Here is a 19556-nt window from a genome sequence, read left to right as displayed (position 1 = left end):
AAGGAAGGAAGGGAGGGAAGGAGGGAGGGAAAAAGCAAATTTACACTTTTAAAGAAAATACCATTCTGATGATCTTCCACTTCAGTCTGCACTCACAGTTATTCTCACATGATCTAAGGTCACTCAGTAACTTATGCCTGATCAAACTGGTGCTTACTTTTAACACTTTGAATTTCTAATCTCTCAACAGCCTAAATGTTTCTTTTACTCAAATGCAATTAATCTTTTACCGTCAAAGAACCTTTGTGCCCTTTTTGATTATAGTTCTATAATGGTCATATCTAGAGTTTCGACATGCCGAATCACCATTACAGAGCAATATTTACAACATTATCTCAATGTTTTCTAGTTATTTTAGTACACGACAACAGTACCTGAATAATTCCATGTCCTTGGGCAAATACTTCTATATTGTCAGCTTTTATTGCAGTATTTTCTAGAGCTCTTCTGACTGAGTGAACAGTATAGTCAACATTATTTGCTTTCAGCCCTAAAAACAAACAAACATCTAAGAAACTAATGTTAATGAACTCACTAGTTGAAACACTTCCCCTTCACCAAGATGTTAACATATATGCTCTTCTGCTGTCTTCTTCTAAAAAATTAAACAGTTGATTTAAACTGATTGCATCACACAAATACTTTAAGAAAAAAGTTCATTGCATGCCAACCCGCAATCACATCAAAGCAGGCTATGTAGATATGACATGGATGTACCAAACATGTATCTTAGGGGCATTCTAATGACATTTTCATTAAAATATCAAAGATTCAGCACTATGGTTGGTGACAGCAATTTTCAACTTAATTATATTTTATAATTACCAGTGGAACTTAAAGAAATCAAAAACACCTGACATGTTTCACAGCAGATTAGAATCTTCAATGACTAAGTACCATGTGATTATAGTGTATAGCCAGAGTTCAAACATAGAAGGCTATTGCCAACATGTTATTCACTGTTAATGGATGAAAACTATACTATTTTTATCCTCAAATTCTTCTTAAAAAAAAAAAAAAAAAAAAAAAAAAAAGACAAGTACTCCATGATTTGCTTCTAAGAAAGCTATAATCAATCCTTGAGAATCCAATAAAGATGAAAGTCCCCTTAGGAACAACTGGTAGATGAGCTGATTCTTGCAGAATGTATGAGTTTTTAAATCTCAAACACGGCGGAAAGGATTTGCAGGCAAGAGAGCTGAATATTCAGAGAGAGACATATGACCTTGAACTATTTGGTGAATTTAAAGGAGTAAAAACGAGTAGAGACTAGGATTTATCCTGGAGGTCTGACTCACTCTCAGGTGATTACTGACTTGGAAGAGGAGAAAGTTACAGGAGTCAGAAAAGGAGTGAAATAGAGGCAGGTGGGAGGTAAGACTTTTGAGGCAGAAGTCTAAGTCCCAAGTGACCTGGTGACGCCCTATTTAATACTGCACAGCATTCAACACCTGGTAATGTAGTATAAGCATTCTGAATTTGTTTACAGTCTGTCTTTTGCAACAAATTCTGTATCACCAAATCACTTTTGATGTTCTATCCAATGATTTAGCTCCAGAAGTAAAACATGACTTGATAATCATTAATAGTAGTCAATACATTTTATTTCCTGAATGACTGAATACATACTCAAAAGATTACTATCCCATTAAACATTGTCTACATTACATCTTATTTCTACTCTATATACATTTCTACTCTATATACTCTCACCATAAGAACTTCAGAAAGCATAGCCTACAATAAATAAGAAAGTAGTATGTAATATCCATACCTGAAAGTACCAGGGCAATGCCACCACAGGCATTGGGGGAAGACATTGATGTGCCATTCATTAGCTGAGTCCCCCTCAATGTCCAGTTAGGCACAGAAGCAATGGCACCTCCTGGTGCACTGATGCTCACACCAAGGGCCCCATCAGCACTAAACAGAAAAAAGGTGAGGATAGTTGGGCATGAACAATCTTTAAAAGGCCCTAATTAGTCCTAAATGACATCATAATTGCAGTTATTATAAAAGAAAAAAGAAAAGACAAAGATATTATTATGAGGCAATAATGAAAGAAAAATGACCAAACATTGCTAATTTCTCAACACACTTATTATTTTCCTTTTAAGTGAAGTGTCTGTGCGTAGGTATCTATGTTCATGTGAGAAAGGCATAGGAGTCAGCTATTTGAATGCTCTAACCCTTTAAGGAGGGTATTTTTTTACCTATACCAGAAAAATTTCATTTTGTCTAACAGAAACATAACATTGCCTTATACGTAATTTTAAAGTTTAAAGTTTGAGAGAGGGTTTCTCTGTGTAGCCCTGGCTTTCATGGAACGCGTTCTGTATACCTGATTTGCCTTAACTTCACAGAGATCTAACTGTCTCTGCCTCCTGTGTACTGAGATTAAAAACATGCAACACTACCACCACCTGGCACATTAAAGAATTTTAAAATCGTCATACTTGGTGTGTGTATATGTGTTTGTGCAAGCTCACACAGAGGGAGGAAAGGAGGGAAAGATGGGGAGAGAGAGATGAGAAGAAAGAAAGAGAAATAGAGAGATATGCCGTTGGGAGCAGGCCATAAGCTGGTATCATGGTATACCTGTGTCTGTCAGAAGACAACTTACAGGATTTGGCTCTCTCCATTATGTGGGGCCTGGTTATTAAACTCCAGTGATATGTCTTGGCACTGAGCACCTTTAATCAGGTATCTTACCAGCTGTAAGATTATAACAGCACACAGCATAGCTCTATTCTCTGTCTCAAGGAAAGATATAACAAACTTGCTATTTCCCCAAGGAGACTGTTGGATTTCCTATCATGATTCTTATCCAAAGTGAGTTATGCTTGCTTTTGTTTTTTTTGTTTTTTTTTTTTTTAAAAAAAAAAACAACTCCTAGCTAAGAACAGTAGGGTGATTTGATATCCCTAAGTGGAATGCACTCCACGTATGCACAAATGGATTGGTGGCAGTGCTTTCAGAACCTATTTGAAATCATTCACTTATTGAGAGACAACAGGGTTTGTATAATATCAAAAATAACTCTATGTTCTTCATAATGTCATCTATAAATTTATATAAAAGATGTGAAGACTTAGGGACAATTTTAACATTCTTGCTCACAATATCTGCAGTATAAACCAACAATTACAATGAACACTAGGTATTTAGCAAATAGAAGAAAGTAATTGCAAAGAGTCAAAAATGTAATGACTTCCTATTGGTTTTTTAACTAATTTCTCATTATCCTGTAAAGTAGCTAATCATAAAGTACCTTTAATTGTTTAAATTGCTAGTCTAAAAATGAATTTAATTAAGAACCAATAAACACTTAAAACGTAGAAAAATATTTCCTGTGGTTACTTTTAATTGTCAACTTGACAGTCTAGAATCATTTTCTAGAAGGAAAACTCCAACTTGAGAAGGGTAACTACTAGCAAAACTCTCAATTACCATAGATGGAGAAACCAAGACATTCTATGACAAAAAACAAATTCACACACTATCTTTCCACAAATCCAGTCCTTCAAAGGATAATAAAAGGAAAACTACAACAAAACAAGGGAAACTACACCCTAGAAATAGCAAGAAAATAATCTTCTTTTAACAAACCAAACAGAAGACAGCCACATAAACATAATTCCACCTCTAACAACAAAAAAACCAAGAAGCAACAATTGCTTTTCCTTAATATCTCTTAACATCATTGGACTCGATTCCTCAATAAAAAGACATAGGCTAACAGACTGGATACATAAACAGGATCCAACATTTTACTGTATACAGGAAACACATCTTAGTGACCAAGACAGACACCACCTCAGAGTAAAAGGCTGGAAAACAATTTTCCAAGCAAATGGTCCCAAGAAACAAGCTGGAGTAGCCATTCTAATACAGAATAAAAATCAACTTTCAACCTAAATTTATCAAAAAAGATCAGGAAGGACACTTCATATTGTTCAAAGGAAAAGTCTAACAAGATGAACTCTCAATTCTCAACATCTATGCTCCAAATACAAGGGCACCCACATTCATAAAAGAAACTTCACTAAAGCTCAAAGCACACATTGCACCTCACACATTAATAGTGGGAGACTTCAATACCCTATTCTCAGCAATGGACAGATCATGGAAACAGAAACTAAACAGAGACACAGTGAAACTAACAGAAGTTATGGACCAAATGGATCTAACAGGTATTTATAAAACATATCATCTTAAAGCAAAAGAATATACCTTCTTCTCAGCACCTTCTCCAAAATTGACCATATAAATCAGTCACAAAGCAGGCCTTAAAAGATACAAGAAGATTGAAATAATCCCATGCATCCTATCAGATCACCATGGACTAAGGCTGGTCTTTAATAACAACATAAACAATAGAAAGCCCACATACACGTGTGGAAGCTTAACAACACTCTACTCAATGATAACTTGGCCAAGGAAGAAATAAAGCCAGCAAGGAACATCTCTCCATGGCCTCTGCATCAGCTCCTGCTTCCTGACCTGCTTGAGTTCCAGTCCTGACTTCCTCTGGTGATCAACAGCCATGTGGAAGTAAGCTAAATAAACCCTTTCCTCCCCAACTTGCTTCATGGTCATGATGTGCAGGAATAGAAACCCTGACTAAGACAGTACATTTTATAGTTACTTATGTTTTTGTGAAATCAAAATCAATTTAAACTATAGTTGATGACTGATATTTTTCTTTGTTTTCTCCACTTTGTTTTCTCTAAACTCTGGATAGAAATTGATCTGTTTTTAGTCATTATGATATTGACTTTCTTATAATCAAAATTGGAATCAAAACACATGTGAATTCCTTCGAATATTTTCTCTTGTGTATAGTACTTCATTTACACTATGTCCATGGTGTTAAGTATGATGCTTCTTCATTAAATATATTGAATAGTAAAACAACAACAAAAAAAAAAGCAAAAAAAAAGTTACTAGAATCAGACACATATAGTGCAGATGATGTTAGGGAACTAAAACTTGTCCATCAGAATTTGCTTGCTTATGGATCTCACCCAAAATGCTTAAAGTAGTTTAAAACATAAAATGCTCAAAGTAGTTTAAAACTTCAAAATGAACATAGGCTCTTACTCTCTCATCTCTCTTACTCTTGCTTGCCCCGCTCTCCCTCATTGCCTTCCCACTGCTCTCCACGTGATCACGCCGTGATTATGGCCGGCCTCTCCTTCTCTACTCCCTCCTTCTCTCTGCCTTACTACTCTCTTTTAACTCCCCTCCCATACCCTAAATAAACTCGATAGTATACTAAAAAAAGAAAAAAGAAAAAAGAAAAAAAAGAAAATGAGTATAGGTCTGTTAATATGATGTTATAAAAGCACATTTGTTTCAACAAAGCTTAAATATCAAATTTGCTCAAAGCAAGGCTATCAATATTAATTATCTAGAAGCCCTCCTCCCAATAGAACAAAGTTTAATCAAATGCATGTATTACTTCTAATAATTAGTTGTACTTACCTTGGTCCTCTAGATGACCATGTATATTGATTTGCAGGTAGTTTCTCTCTCAGTGAATACTCTGCAACCATCATATCAGGAGAAACATAAGCTCCAACACCTATTAGGATGTATTTGGCCATTAACAAAAGGGAACACAATTCATGTTATGTATCCTAATTTTTTTCTGAGTAAAATACAATACGCTTAATATGTACATTAGCACTCTCTCTCTCTTGTAAATGATAAGGGAAACCATTTAATATAGAAACAAAGGAAGTTTATGTTATACTATGCACCCTGCTTTTGTACACATAAAAAATAACTTCCAGGATTATTATGTGCATTAAAAGAACTGCCAAAATGTATGCACATATTTCTATTAAACCACTTTCCCTAAATTACAATAAATTCTAAGTAACACAGTTCCTCACACATTCCTAGGAACACATTTAAGATCTATATGAAGGTATGTCCAACCCACAGCTCTCAGAAACTGTAAGCTTACTTAAAACATTATGAAGGTTTGTTTATGTAACTTGACTTTATAGATGAAAACTTACTGTCACAATGTAAAATGACTGAAAATACCTGGGCCTTCAGTGTTTTATATACAGGATAGGATATAATATTTGATTAGACAATGGTTTATTGTTTAATTTATATATTTTTGGATACAGGGTCTCTCTAGTATCATGGGCTAACATCAAATTTGTACTTTTCCTCCTTTAGTCTCTTGTTTTGCTTGTATTTAAACAAACCTATTTCTGAAATTATAAAGCTTACTAACCTATCACACTAGATGTAGTTCCTCCTGGACAACCCACTGTAGAAAGGCATGGACCATTATTTCCAGCACTTGAAACATAAATTGTATTATGTTTCCAAACTGCTTCATTAATTACTTCACAAATTCTCCTGAAAAAGAAAGAACTACTTTGAGCAAATACAACTTCCATATTTAATTTATAACCAAATAAATAACATTGATTCCAAGCTGTGTAACTGATAGTAGCTTTAAATGAGGAGATGTGTATCAAGTACATTCAGTTATGTGACTAACTATACATGGACAGGTAGGCTTTTAGTAGGACACAATGCTATTACAACTGGTATAACTGAGTTGAGTTTCATGGAAGTGGAAAATCAGATTAAATGCAAGAATATCGTAAGATATAGCCTGGTTGATGGTGCACACCTTTAGTTCCAGCCCTCCAGAGGCAGTAAGAAAAGTAGCTTTATGAATTTGAGTTCAATATGGTTTACATAGAGACGTCCAGGCCAGCAAAGGGTAAATAGTGGGACTCTGTCTCAAAAGAAGCAAGCAAGCAAACAACCAAAACCTAATGTGGAAAACACACAGACAAACAAACAAAAAAATCCCAAACCATAGAGCATTAAAATATTAACAGGGGCTATAAAGTGGTAACATTGAGAGAAAAATGAAAACCAAACAAAAGAAAACAAAACAATCAAATGACTCCTGCATGTTTTTTGACTAGGGATTATGTGACTGAAAAAGCTAGATAATATCTTCAGTGACAAAGTTACATGAAGGATGGGACGGGGAGAGACTAAAAGAAAACCTAAGATATTTAAAATCAAAGAAATCCAGTTAAAGATTGACAATTAACAAGAAAGTTTATTGGCATTAGTTAAGGGAGATGATGTTAGATTAACGAAGAAATTGGAGATTATAAATCATCCAGCTCCAAATGGTTTTGCAAAATCCAATGTGTGATGTCTAACGAGATCCAAGTTCAGTTACCAACACACATAACATTGTGGCTAACAACTGCCTGTGACTCCAGCTCCAGGGGATCTAATGCCCTCTTCTGACCTCCACAGATGCCATACATAAGTGAAACAGACACACACACACAAAGAGAGGGAGGGAGGGAAGGAGGGAAGGAGGGAGGGAGGGAGGGAAAAAGAAAGAATAAGTGTAAGTGACAAAAGAGAAACAATCACTCAGATGAAAAAGATAATGAGATGACAAGGTAAAAGTGCACTATAGAAAGAAATGGTGAAAACTGGCAGCGTACATATCACAAGGGCAATAAAAAAATATCTCACAAGAAACCCAATTACCTGCAAAAAAGTGAACCATTTGGTAACAATAAATAACAGCATCGATGTTGTTAAAGCTTTTCTTTTGATAGGACCTTAAATACAGCTTCACATATTTTGGTGCTGTGAGTTATAGACACATTGATCACTAAGTTAAGGCCAACACTGTACTTGGAAGAAAGGATATGGATGACATATGCAACAGTTTCTTTTGAGGTTGAAATGTTTCATCCTGAAGAGAAGCTCCTCTTTAAGCAGGAAGGTAAACAACTCAAAAAGACTTCCTTTAGAAAGCCCTATGACTAAATTTACTAGGCCTCTCCCAGCAAAGAAAGCTGGTAGTCCCTCTCAGAAGAGTGAAGCTAAACTGCTACGAAGATGCTCAGAAAAGCTAGACTACAAAGTACACTCTGAGACCAGAACAGCTGCTTAGGATAGACAGAAACCAGCCAACATGCCTAGAAGAGATTTACATCAACAGAGGTACCTGAAAAGGACACTTTCCAAACTATTGAGCTGCCTGCAGGCTATTGAGTGTGCTATAAATTCCCAGTTTTTGTGAATTGTCACCCAAGATAGAGTAGGTTTGGTGATGTAGCTATCTTTGAGCATTTCTGCTCCTGTAAATACCCTCTCACTCATACTCCTGTAAATAACCCCAATTAAATTTACTGGTTCACCAAGGTGGACTGTGATGGTGTCTGAATTTTGGTCTTATGTGTGCCATCTCCCTAGGAAACACTTTGTCACACAACAAAATTACAAGAAAGAAGGGGATGTAGGACAGAAAGTGGCACAGACTGAGGAGACAGAGAAGCTTAACAAGTGGAGCCAGTATGTGTAACAACAGAAGGTTTGTAGGTAAGATCAAGTGATTAAAGGGAATAACAAGGAGCACATTTGGGCATTTGTCAGTTAAGTACCACAGAGAAATCAAATTCCAGGACCTCTGTAAATGAGCTATTTTGGTGATGGATGGTCCAACAAATCCAAACTGTCTAGAAGGGAAGGAAAATGTAGAACCAATGAACAATGCCAGAGGGTTTGGAAGGTTTTCAGTCTCAAAACCACCATTATGGAGGAGTGACCATGATCAGAATGGTCTAGCAAGGTGCAGTGATGAGACCTGGCATCAAAGACATGACATGGGACTGAAAGTCTGATTTACAAAATACAATTTTCTGCAGATCATGATTATTTTATCATAATTTCAGTTCACTTACTTAAAACATTTGATCATCTTCATCTTCATTAGGTAGGTTCTATGATGTAACAACTGCCAAAAAAAAAAAACTTACCCAGAATTTGGCCAATGAGTTGCTTCTCCATAACTGTAGTTGACAAGATCACACTTATGATTTATAACTTCTATCATCTATTAAAAGATTAAGAATTGGGTTTAGGAAGTCATTTTTAGAAACAGATTAACCAGGAAAGTTTATAATCCTACAGTGTGTAAACTAATCATATCCCAATTTATAAAGTATTTCTAGGAATACAGTAATTAAAGCCAAAAGGTAGCAGGAAAACAAATTCAGTAAACTGCCAGTTAAAAGTAAAACTATTATTTTTAAAATGTAAGAACCAAAGATGAAAATGGGTGGAGGCAATACAATGATTCTAAATTTAAGTAATTTAAAGTTACTTAAGTTATATGACAAAGAAATATACAAAATATTAAATTTACTAAGGGCTTTAATTTTCTTTTAGAGTATTAGATCAAGTTGTATATTTTTAAAAATTATCTTTAAAAGTTTGCTAAGAGACTTATTATAATGAGTATAAAGTACTTTTTTTTCTATAAAGACATTAAGTCAAGAAACTTTTTCCTGGCAACTTTTAACTTTTGCTGTTGTTTTTTTGAGACAGTGTTTCCTTGTGTAGCCTTGACTGTCCTGAAATTCAGTGCAGATCTGACTAACTTCCAACTCAGAGATCCGCCTCTTTGCCTCACAAGTGTTAGGATTAAAAGCAAGTACCACCACCACCTAGCAGCTTTAAAAATTTTTAAATTAATCTTAAAGCATTGGTTTGCTTCTAAAAACACTGTTCTGAACATCAAAATACTGTTAAATATACTCTTTATAAACCAGCAGCATTTTATAAACATAAATTTCTAATGCCCTAATTTATTAATCTACATCAAGAACTCCTAGATACTCACAGCTCTGATGAGGCCTGTGCCTGTTTCCATGGTGCTTAGCCTTGTATCACCAATCTTAATGGATAGAATTTGAGCACCAGGAGCGACTCCATTCCGTTCAGGCTCTTCTGGAAAATGCCCTGCAGCTATACTTGCTACATGGGTTCCATGAGCTCCTACAGACAGAAATAGGGTGTTTGTGCATAAGATGACAACAAATGTCAGCATATGTGAAAATTTTAACTATTTCAACATGTGTATTGTGACAAAATATTTTATAAAAATATAACCCAGTTATATATCTAATATTATGTCAAATATATTCATGTTTAAGTCAGACAAAATAAATTTCAATTACATGTCTATTTTTTCATCAACCATGGATACAACTCTGTAGTAAGGCAAAAAATGTAAGCCATAGAAGGCAGCGAATATTTTTAATATATAAAATTCACAAGTAACATGTTATCCAAAGTATATAAAAAAAAAACCTTCCAAATGCAATAACAGAAGAAATGAGTAGAGACACCCTGTACACCAAGCAAAATGGGCCAAACATGTGAAAAAGTATCTCAAAACCAGGATGTACACAAGGCATACATACAAAGCATGAAAACATGTTTTGCTTCATCACTCAATTCCTGTCACAAGGAAGAATCTCTATGCACTTTACAACATAACTATGATGTTAAAGATTGACAAGAGTGTAGAATATACAACACACTACTTTTGTTCGAGAAATCTGAAGAAGCATACTTATGAATTTAACAGTCTCACCTTTGCACCAGTATCCAAACAAAGATGTGTAAACACATTTATCAAGACTTTCACAAAAATGTTCATGACTGCATTATTTATAGTATTCAAAATTCTAAAAAATTTAGGGTTCGTGGAAAGTAAATGGGTATTTAATACACTAACCCATAGAGTTAACATTCAGTATGAATTAATACTAATATGCATTGAAATGTTAAGTTAATCTCAGATAAAAACTGAATTTAGTCCTTCCAGTCCCTCAAAACCCAGAGGAAGTTCCACTCATAGGCCCTCTAACATGCCTAGGATCAGAGGTGAGGAGGACGAAACATGTCCCAACACCGGGAGTAACTGGGACCACAGGGACAATGCACATAGGAACTCTGCCAGCCCAGTGGCTGAGGTTCTTGCTGATTTGTATGGGCCAGCCTGTTCCCTGAGCAGACCGTGGGCGCAAGCTCAGCAGCCAGTCCCACAACACACAGAGGAAGCTCCACACTCAGATGCTCTACCAACCACAGGGTCACAGGATCCCAGAGACAGCTTGACTCTGAGGAGTTCTGACACAACCAGGATCACAGGAAGGACAGGCTCCAGTCAGATTTAGCAAGGGCAGGTAGCACTAGAGATAACCAGATGATATGGGGCAAGTGTAAGAATATAAGCAACACAAACCAAGGTCACCTGCCATCATCAGAACTCAATTCTCCCAACATAGCAATTCCTAGAAACACCATCACACTGGAAAAGGAAGATTCAGAAATAAAATCACTTATCATGATGATGATAAAGGACTTTAAGAAAGCATCCTCAAAGAAATACAGGAGAACACAGGTTAAGAGCTAGAAACCCTTCAAGAGGAAACACAAAAATCCCTTAAAGAACTACAGGAGAACACAATCAAACAGGTGAAGGAAATAAATAAAACCATCCAGAATCTAAAAATAGAAATAGAAATAATAAAGAAATCAGAAAGAGAGACAACCCTGGAGATACAAAAACCTAGGAAGGAAATCAGGAGTCATAGATGCAAACATCACCAACAGAATACAAGAGATAGAAGAGAGAATCTCAGGGGCAGAAGACACCATAGAAAACATCGACACAACAGTCAAAGAAAACGCAAAAAGCAAAAAGCTCCCAAACCAAAATACCAAGGAAATCCAGGACACAATGAGAAGACTAAACCTAAGGATAATAGGTATAGAAGAGAGTGAAGACTCCCAAGGTAATGGGCCAGTAAATATATCTTCAACAAAATTATAGAAGAAAACTTCCCTAACCTAAAGAAAGAGATGCCCATGAACATACAAGAAGCCTACAGAACTCCAAATAGACTGGACCAGAAAAGAAATTCCTCCCGTCACATAATAATCAAAACACCAAATGCACTAAACAAAGAAAGAATTTTAAAGCAGTAAGGGAAAAAGGTCAAGTGACATATAAAGGCAGGCCTATCAGAATTACACCAGAGACTAGGAAAGCTAGAAGATCCTGGGCAGATGTCATATAGACCCTACAAGAACACACATAGTAGCCAGCCGAGGCTACTATGCCCAGCAAAACTCTCAATTACCATAGATAGAGAAACCAAGATATTCCATGACTATGGGGAGCCGCAGCTGCCACTATATATATATATACACATATATATATATGTATATGATATATATACACCTGGTCTCCGGCCAGAGCAGAGAGCATTGAGATAAACAAGCCATAGCTGGAAAAGCTGTGTGCCTCCAGTTTGTGATGCAAGCTGGCATGATTTCTCATAGCCTATTATGCTTTGCCATGTAGCTGATGCTGATTGGTACCAGGGAAAGTATTTAACCCACAAAGGCTGGGGGCTGGAAGGAGAGTAAGATGTAATAAATAGGAGTAAGTATATAGATAGTAAGTAAGAATATAGAATAGTGAGTAAGTATGTATAGATAGGAATAAGTATGTAGATATAGAAGTAAGATGTATGTAAGAATAGGAGTAAGTAAGATGTAAAGATAGAAGTAAGATGTAAGAATAAGAATAGAAGTAAGATGTATGCAGTAAGATGTAGGGAATAGGAGTAAGTAGGAAATAGGAGTAAGTAAGAAGAAAGTAGAAAGATGTAAGTAGTAAGATGTAAGAAGAAGATATAGAAGAATATAAAAGAAGCTAGCTAGAGAAGAAGTAAAAATGAAGGTTCCTGATGAAATTGCATGGAGAAGAGCTCGTGTTTGCCTCCTTATTTCCACAGGACGGAAAGGCGGCCGACACATGCCAAAACCAAATTTATACAGTACCTTTCCACAAATCTAGCACTACAAAGGATAATAGATGGAAAATATCAACATAAGGAGCAAAACTACACCCTAGAAGAAGCAAGAAAGTAATCTTTCAACAAATCCACACAAACCTAATTCCACCTCTTACAACAAAAATAACAAGTAACAATTATTTTTTCTTAATATCTTAATGTGAAAATTAATATTACCAACATATCCTAATTGAAATTGACTGTCATCCAATGGTGTCTCTAATTTGGTAATTGGAGAAATAGGTCCAAAATTATACAATCCATATACACTTTCAATTTGTTTGTTCGTGACAGTGTCTGGCTGTGTAAAACATAATGGTCTTGAAATCTTGCTTCTCCTATCTCAGCCTCTCTATTAGTAGTATTGTTTATTTCATGTTTTTACACTATTCTATGGTTTTCAGAACAGCTTGCATATTTTAAAAGTATTTATATACCCAAAAGAAATGTAGACAATTAAATTGGGAGGGGGTTTCAAAGAGAACAAAGAGTGAGACTGAATGCTTTGCTTGACATTTGTAACTCTGGTATCAAGTTACCACAGTAAGAGCCAAGATTTTAAGCTCTACTAAATAAAAAGCAAACAAACAAACAAACAAAAACACTTTACATATTTATGTTCACTTAAGTAAATATTAGTAGTGATGTATTATTTTGAAATGTACAGTTAATGCATTTGGAGTTATGTAAAATTTATATTGAGAAAAATGTGTATATTTTCAGTATTGCTGTAGACAAGCATCTATAGGGCAGTTAAATGGATTGTTGTTTCATATCAACCAACTTTTATAACACTCATTTTTATTGTTATAATATTTTATAAATTTTAAAGAATATGAGAAAAAAGATATTGTAGGTATTGAAGGGGGGTCTCTGGGAGGAGTTGGGGTACAAATGGAAACCAAGAATGTGATTTAATTCTATTTACTTAAAATATGTTTTTGAATGTAAACAAATTCAGATAAATTGAAATCATGTAACTTTTCTCACTATAATGCAATAAAACTTAAAATTAAAAAAAAACTGAGTTTATTCTATTTATGTAATTGTAAAAAGGATAAATCATGTGGAAATAGAAGCTATTTTATCACTTGTGATGTAATACAAATACCCCTATATGGTCTAAAGAATGGGGTAATAAAAATCAAAATTTGAATATGTTTATCGTATTTGAATCACATCCTGTCCTCATTATCTTCTCTGGAACTCCCATCTCTCTGATCTTTCTTCTTAAAAGTCCTAACTTACTTCATTCTCCTTTCTCCTCACCTGCCCAATCCTAAAAGCAGCATGGTTTCCACTTGTTTCTACAGTTTCAGCATAGAGCCTTAATCTGTGCTGCAGGACTTTATCCTTCAGCCACTGCTTGACTATCTCTCACTAGTAAATTTGAGACAGATACCTCCACTGGTCACAATAGAGAGCAGGTTTCCATCATCATAAATATTAACAGAGTAATTCAGCATCTCAGCTGTGCCAAAAGAACTGTATTCTTGGGCCTCTTTGTAGTTTCTCAATACAGCAGATTTACTCAAGTCCCCATTTTCATTCGAATCAATACAGGCTCTGTTGGGAGGAGAAACAGGCATTAAAGTTTATCCTTCCACTCCTCTTTCTAAAACTCACACAATACAATTTCTCAGTCATCTTCTCATTGCTTACTTCTCCTACCACTCAAATCCAATGACTAGATTCCTTTGCTTCACAGAGTAAATATTTAGGCTTAGATCAGAAGTTTCCCAGAAGTCAATACTAAAACCACACAAAACCACACGGACGGTCAGAGATGGTATAGGAAAATCATCTGGGCAGGTAAAAACTTTATACTAAAACTTGGGTTGGAGTGTAGACTAATTTTAGGCTGGTTCGCACATGAAGGTCTGACTTCCTGTAGCATTCTTAGTGCTGCAATTGTGAACCCAGCAGCCTTTGGAGCTTTCTGACACCACGAGACTATAAACTTTAAACTTAAGTCACACAGACCTTTAGGAAAACACATCTTTTTAAACAAAATAAAATTTTCGCGTAATTTTATGGTTTTCTTCCTACCTACTCTTTACCCTTTTTATTACTGTTAAAAATTAAGATATATATTTTAAACACATTATCAGACTGTTTAAGTGAATCTAAAAGTCACAGATGAAATGCATGATATGTAAAGATCAACAATTTTTTTTGTATGCGCATGTTTGGGTGATTACTGACAGTTTTGCTAGAAAACCCCAGTAAGCAATTTGTGGTAATCCTCCTGCCTAGCCTACCAAGTAGTAAGGTTGCACGCATGAATCATTTGGCCTAACCCAGAACTAAATATTTAATTACTGGGTTATTTTGCCAAGTTAACTTAGCTATTCTATCTACTTAAACATTTAAGCCCAAATTTTCTTTTTTGCACCTTCAACATGTTTTTAGCAAATGTCCTGCAATATTTGTGGTTACTCGCCAAATTGTGTAGCTTTAACAAGGAGCATTTGTATATTTATCAGTGATCAATCTGCCAAATATGGCTAATGAAGTAAGTTTTTAAAAAATAGATAAGTATAATATTTACTGTGAAAAATACTCAGCCAGTGATAGTGCATGCCTTTAATCCCAGCACTTGGGAGGCAGAGGCAGGTAGATTTCTGAGTTTGAGGCCAGCCTGGTCTACAGAGTAAGTTCCAGGACAGCCAGGGCTACACAGAGAAAACCTCTCTCAAAAAACCAAAAAAGGAAAGAAAAATACTAAATTCAAAAGGTTTGTCCACAACTAACAAAAGCTGATTTGACTTTCACATAGTTTTGCTAAGTGATACACTATATAAACCAGAACTCTGTACAGCTCTGAGGGCTTAAAGTTCTTCAGGGTAACTAAAAACATTTTTAATAAAGAAGATCTACAGAATACTTGAGGTTACCTCCACGTCTCACCATCATGCCACACCAAGCAGTCATATACAGGGCCTGGATCACTATACTTTTTCTCAAAAGAATTAAGTAATTCCACTTGACTTTGCAACTCTTCCTTGATTAGTTTATTGGCCTATTAGTCAGAAAACAGATTAATATTAGATAAAATTTTGCATACCTGAAAGTTGTAGCAACATATGACAGAGACAGTGTTAACCAAGTAGAAAAAAAAAATCACTTCACTTTGGAAAAATTAGGAAACAAAATGTTTCTGTAGTGCTTAGAGACTGAATCTAGAGTGTGGATATATAAGGAACGTGCTCCATCACTAAGTTATGCCCTCAGTCCATAATTCCACTTTTGATTAAGAAAAGGGTATATTCATAATAAAAGAACAATTCAAAAACTTTTTGTTTGTTACTTATTTACATGCATGGATTGTCCAAAGTTGCTGCAATTAGCACATTATTGTCACAATAAACACAAACTGTTTACTATTAATGAGCTCACATATATAGTATATTTCACGGAAGTCCTTTGAATTCATTCTCAAGGATTAACAATGCAAGGTAAGCCCCTAAATCAGCACTGTCTACCTTTGATACCATGAGCAGCTGTTATCCTACTAAAAGACCTCAATTTTAAATTACGTTTTCAATGGCTATTTCCATAGGGTCTAGTTCTTTGTTAGGTCAAACTAAACATAGGGTCATTTTATTCTTCAAATAACAATTACAGCTATTCAAATTATAGTATGACAACTGCTAGAATTGTTTAAAATATAGTTTGAGAACTATATGAGAACTATATGAGAACTATATGAGGATAAACTGGGAACACGGATTTATTGTTCTCAAATCTCAGAGGAAACTTCCAGAAAGTTGAAAACACTGAGAAGCTTGGTTACTTCTTCAGTGTTGTAGTTCTAAATTGTAATACTGTTGATGGATAAACATACCTTGGTTTTTCTTTTTAAAGACAAAGCATAAAACCAAAAACATCTAAAAGGACATTATTTTCATCTATAAACTACTTAAAAAATTAATGTGTGTGTGGGGGGGTGTAAAGTAGATCTAGGTTTACTTCCCAGCATCCAAATTATAACTCATAACTAATTTAATTTCCAGGGGACACACTACCCTCTTCAGGCTTCTGAGGACACCATGAATACATGGTGTAGGCTGCACTCTTACATATAAAATAAAAATAAACAAAATCTTGAAAAATATTAGCAGGTACATTTAAAGCCTAATGGTCAGAATATAAGCTGGCATAATCATTATTGTCTATGAAAAGCTACAGCCAACAATATTTAAAATGGTATTTTTCTTATGTGAAAGATATGTTTTGATTTTATGTACACAGTGTGTTATATGTATGTATGTGTGTGCACCACCTGCAGGCCGGATGCTTGTAGAGGCCAGAATGCATTGCGTCTCCTGGAACTAGAGTTACAGACTAATTTTTGGGCCATCCTCAAGAGCATCAAGTGTTCTTAACTGCTGAGTAATCTCCTAAAATAACATTATTCATAACAGTCAAAAAAAAAAAACCAAACCTGCACCTCTGTGCAAGATGAACAAACTGTACTATATTCATAAAAATAGAGGGAAAGTAAACTGTAACACCCAGGCCACAAAAGATACCCTAACATTCTTGGCAAAAGAAACTGCATAAAAGCTTGTATGGCTCCAATTTACAAACTTCAAAGAGGAAAACCATTCTATACTGTTAGAAAACAAAATCATGATTAATTCATGGAGGACAACTGAGATGGTGGCTAAGAGGGGTATAGAGGAATTTCTATGTGAGCTGGTAGGAAAGACATCATGACCATGTTTTAAAACATTAATAAATACATATGTAAATGGATATGGTATAAATAATAATGTCAGAACTGGTAACTTTAACCCACTGGAAAAAGAATTGTCAACGGATGAACCCTGTGAAAATGCAAGATACTGAATCTTTAGAATACAATTTAATTCTGTGAAACATGTGAACAGAAGTGAGTAGCACCAACTTGGGAAGAGCCATTGTTGGCAATATCAAATTCTTCTTGTTTTCTACAAGCTTCTGCAAGTGCAACTCTGTGAATTGGATCCCAGATTTTTTCCTTCCGTTCTTTCTGCAGAGACAAAAATTTCATACCACAATGAGGCAGACAAAATAATCAGGTAAACCTACATGGTTATGTTTATGCCTTGCTAGCAATTCAGATACTACAAAGTTATTAAACAAAGGCTTGCAAAACCATTTCTAGTGGAGGTAAAAGTATTGGATCAATAAATGAAGTTGGTTAGAACAAGTTTAATTAAGTCATACCAAAATATTTTTATATTTTTATTCCTCAGTTTATACCCACACTTCTCCAAAATGTAGTATATCATACCAGGAAACAAACTGAATTCCCTGTCACTTAAAGGACAAATAATGATCCTGGGCCCATACAATACTGGAAAATGCAGATAGGCAAGTAAGTACAAGGTGATAAGTAAAGACAGGCTACACCGTCACTGGGAAGGGTAGATATCCTCAGTTCCCCTGCCCATTATGCTTCATCCTCTTTCATTGAACAGGGCTCCACGCTTCTGAAATTGTCTTAACCGTTATCTCCATTCTTCCTCACATAGTATCTCCTAACAAAAATCTGCTAGATAAAAGAATCCTATAATTAAACTAATAAACTGTACTATCTATGAAGATTCTACTTCAACTATGATCTATATTCACATGTTGATATTAACTTTACCAAAACTGACTAAGTATAATACACCAAATTGAAAACACCATCATGTCTGTGTGTTCATATTCAATCAACTATGTGCATTAAAATAAGTCCTGGTTCATGGATATCAAAGTAAGAATATACTGTGAGTAGATAACAATAGCAACACATCAGGATTACTGTCAAGAATGACACTTTGTTTCATTGGTGAAGTACTGACCACACATCAGTGATTAATGTCACAGTGGTCAGAAATGGCACTATGAAATATAACCCAAAGTAGTTCCCTTAATAGAGCAGATATTTAAAACTTCAAAAATTTGCATCATCAAAGAAAATTCCAATTTATAGAAACTCTTTAGAACAGACTCCTAAACATACTTAGCTATTCTTTAACTATACATTTTATCTCATCTATGTGCATGTAAGTAGGTATGACTGTGTTATTTTTTTGTACACTATATGCATGGTGATGCCCATAGAAGCCAGAAGACAGCAGAAGATCACCAGGAACTGGAGTTATAGGTGGTTATGAGTCATCTGATGTGCACCCTGAGAAATTAAGCATGGTTTGATGCATAGGCAATAAGACCTTTAAACTGCTAAGCAATCTCTCCAGCTCTAGACTTGATTCTTGTACACATACTTCAATAGCATTAGATATGATTAACAGAACAATACTAAATGATGACAAACTCAGAGCAAAAAGACTAGACAATAAGAAAACAAAAATAGAGGACTATACTTTAAGGAACACATTGAAAAAAATATCTAAAGCTCAGTTTACATCATCTACCCACCCACACCCCGCCTCAAAAGACAAAAGCTTGGGCTTTAGCTTAGGTTTGCTTTAATCTTCCTTAAAAAAAACCAGTCCATGTACCAAAGACTAAGAAGAACCACTTTAAACAAAAAACATACTTTTGAACAGTCTTTCAAAGTCCAATTCCCTCAAAGAGTTAAGACTTCATGAAAGTATCATTTTTCATCAAGCGAGAATTCAATCTAAGTATATACATTCGCAAGCTGATACTGAGTTTTTCATTACCTGTATCCTTTCCTTGAGAGCCTTTGGGTAGAAGTCGTAACCATTTTTAATGCCAATATGATATTTTCCTGAAGGGTTTGTCCAGTTTGCAGGAATCTGTAGGTACAACAAATTGTTCACTCATTTTCCAATGCCAATGATACACCACTGCAAGAACAAA

General features: G+C 35.2%; 1 protein-coding gene across 1 annotated transcript in view; it reads right to left on the bottom strand.

The window, feature by feature from the left end:
* The window catches only part of Tpp2 (tripeptidyl peptidase 2), a 69877-nt gene that overhangs the window by 33889 nt on the left and 16432 nt on the right, over positions 1-19556 (bottom strand). The window contains exons 3-12 of the mRNA XM_031368971.1: positions 19397-19515; positions 17644-17748; positions 15629-15753; positions 14134-14297; positions 9701-9855; positions 8835-8911; positions 6257-6384; positions 5488-5587; positions 1775-1923; positions 375-490 (exon numbers count right to left, since the gene is read on the bottom strand). Of these exons, the coding sequence (XP_031224831.1) occupies positions 375-490; positions 1775-1923; positions 5488-5587; positions 6257-6384; positions 8835-8911; positions 9701-9855; positions 14134-14297; positions 15629-15753; positions 17644-17748; positions 19397-19515 (1238 nt within the window). The remainder of the gene's footprint in view (positions 1-374; positions 491-1774; positions 1924-5487; positions 5588-6256; positions 6385-8834; positions 8912-9700; positions 9856-14133; positions 14298-15628; positions 15754-17643; positions 17749-19396; positions 19516-19556) is intronic.

This window comes from Mastomys coucha, unplaced genomic scaffold (assembly GCF_008632895.1).
Source record: "Mastomys coucha isolate ucsf_1 unplaced genomic scaffold, UCSF_Mcou_1 pScaffold14, whole genome shotgun sequence".
NCBI lineage: Eukaryota > Metazoa > Chordata > Mammalia > Rodentia > Muridae > Mastomys > Mastomys coucha.
Note: the sequence above shows the minus strand (reverse complement) of the source record. Positions and strands in the feature narration are given on the sequence as shown.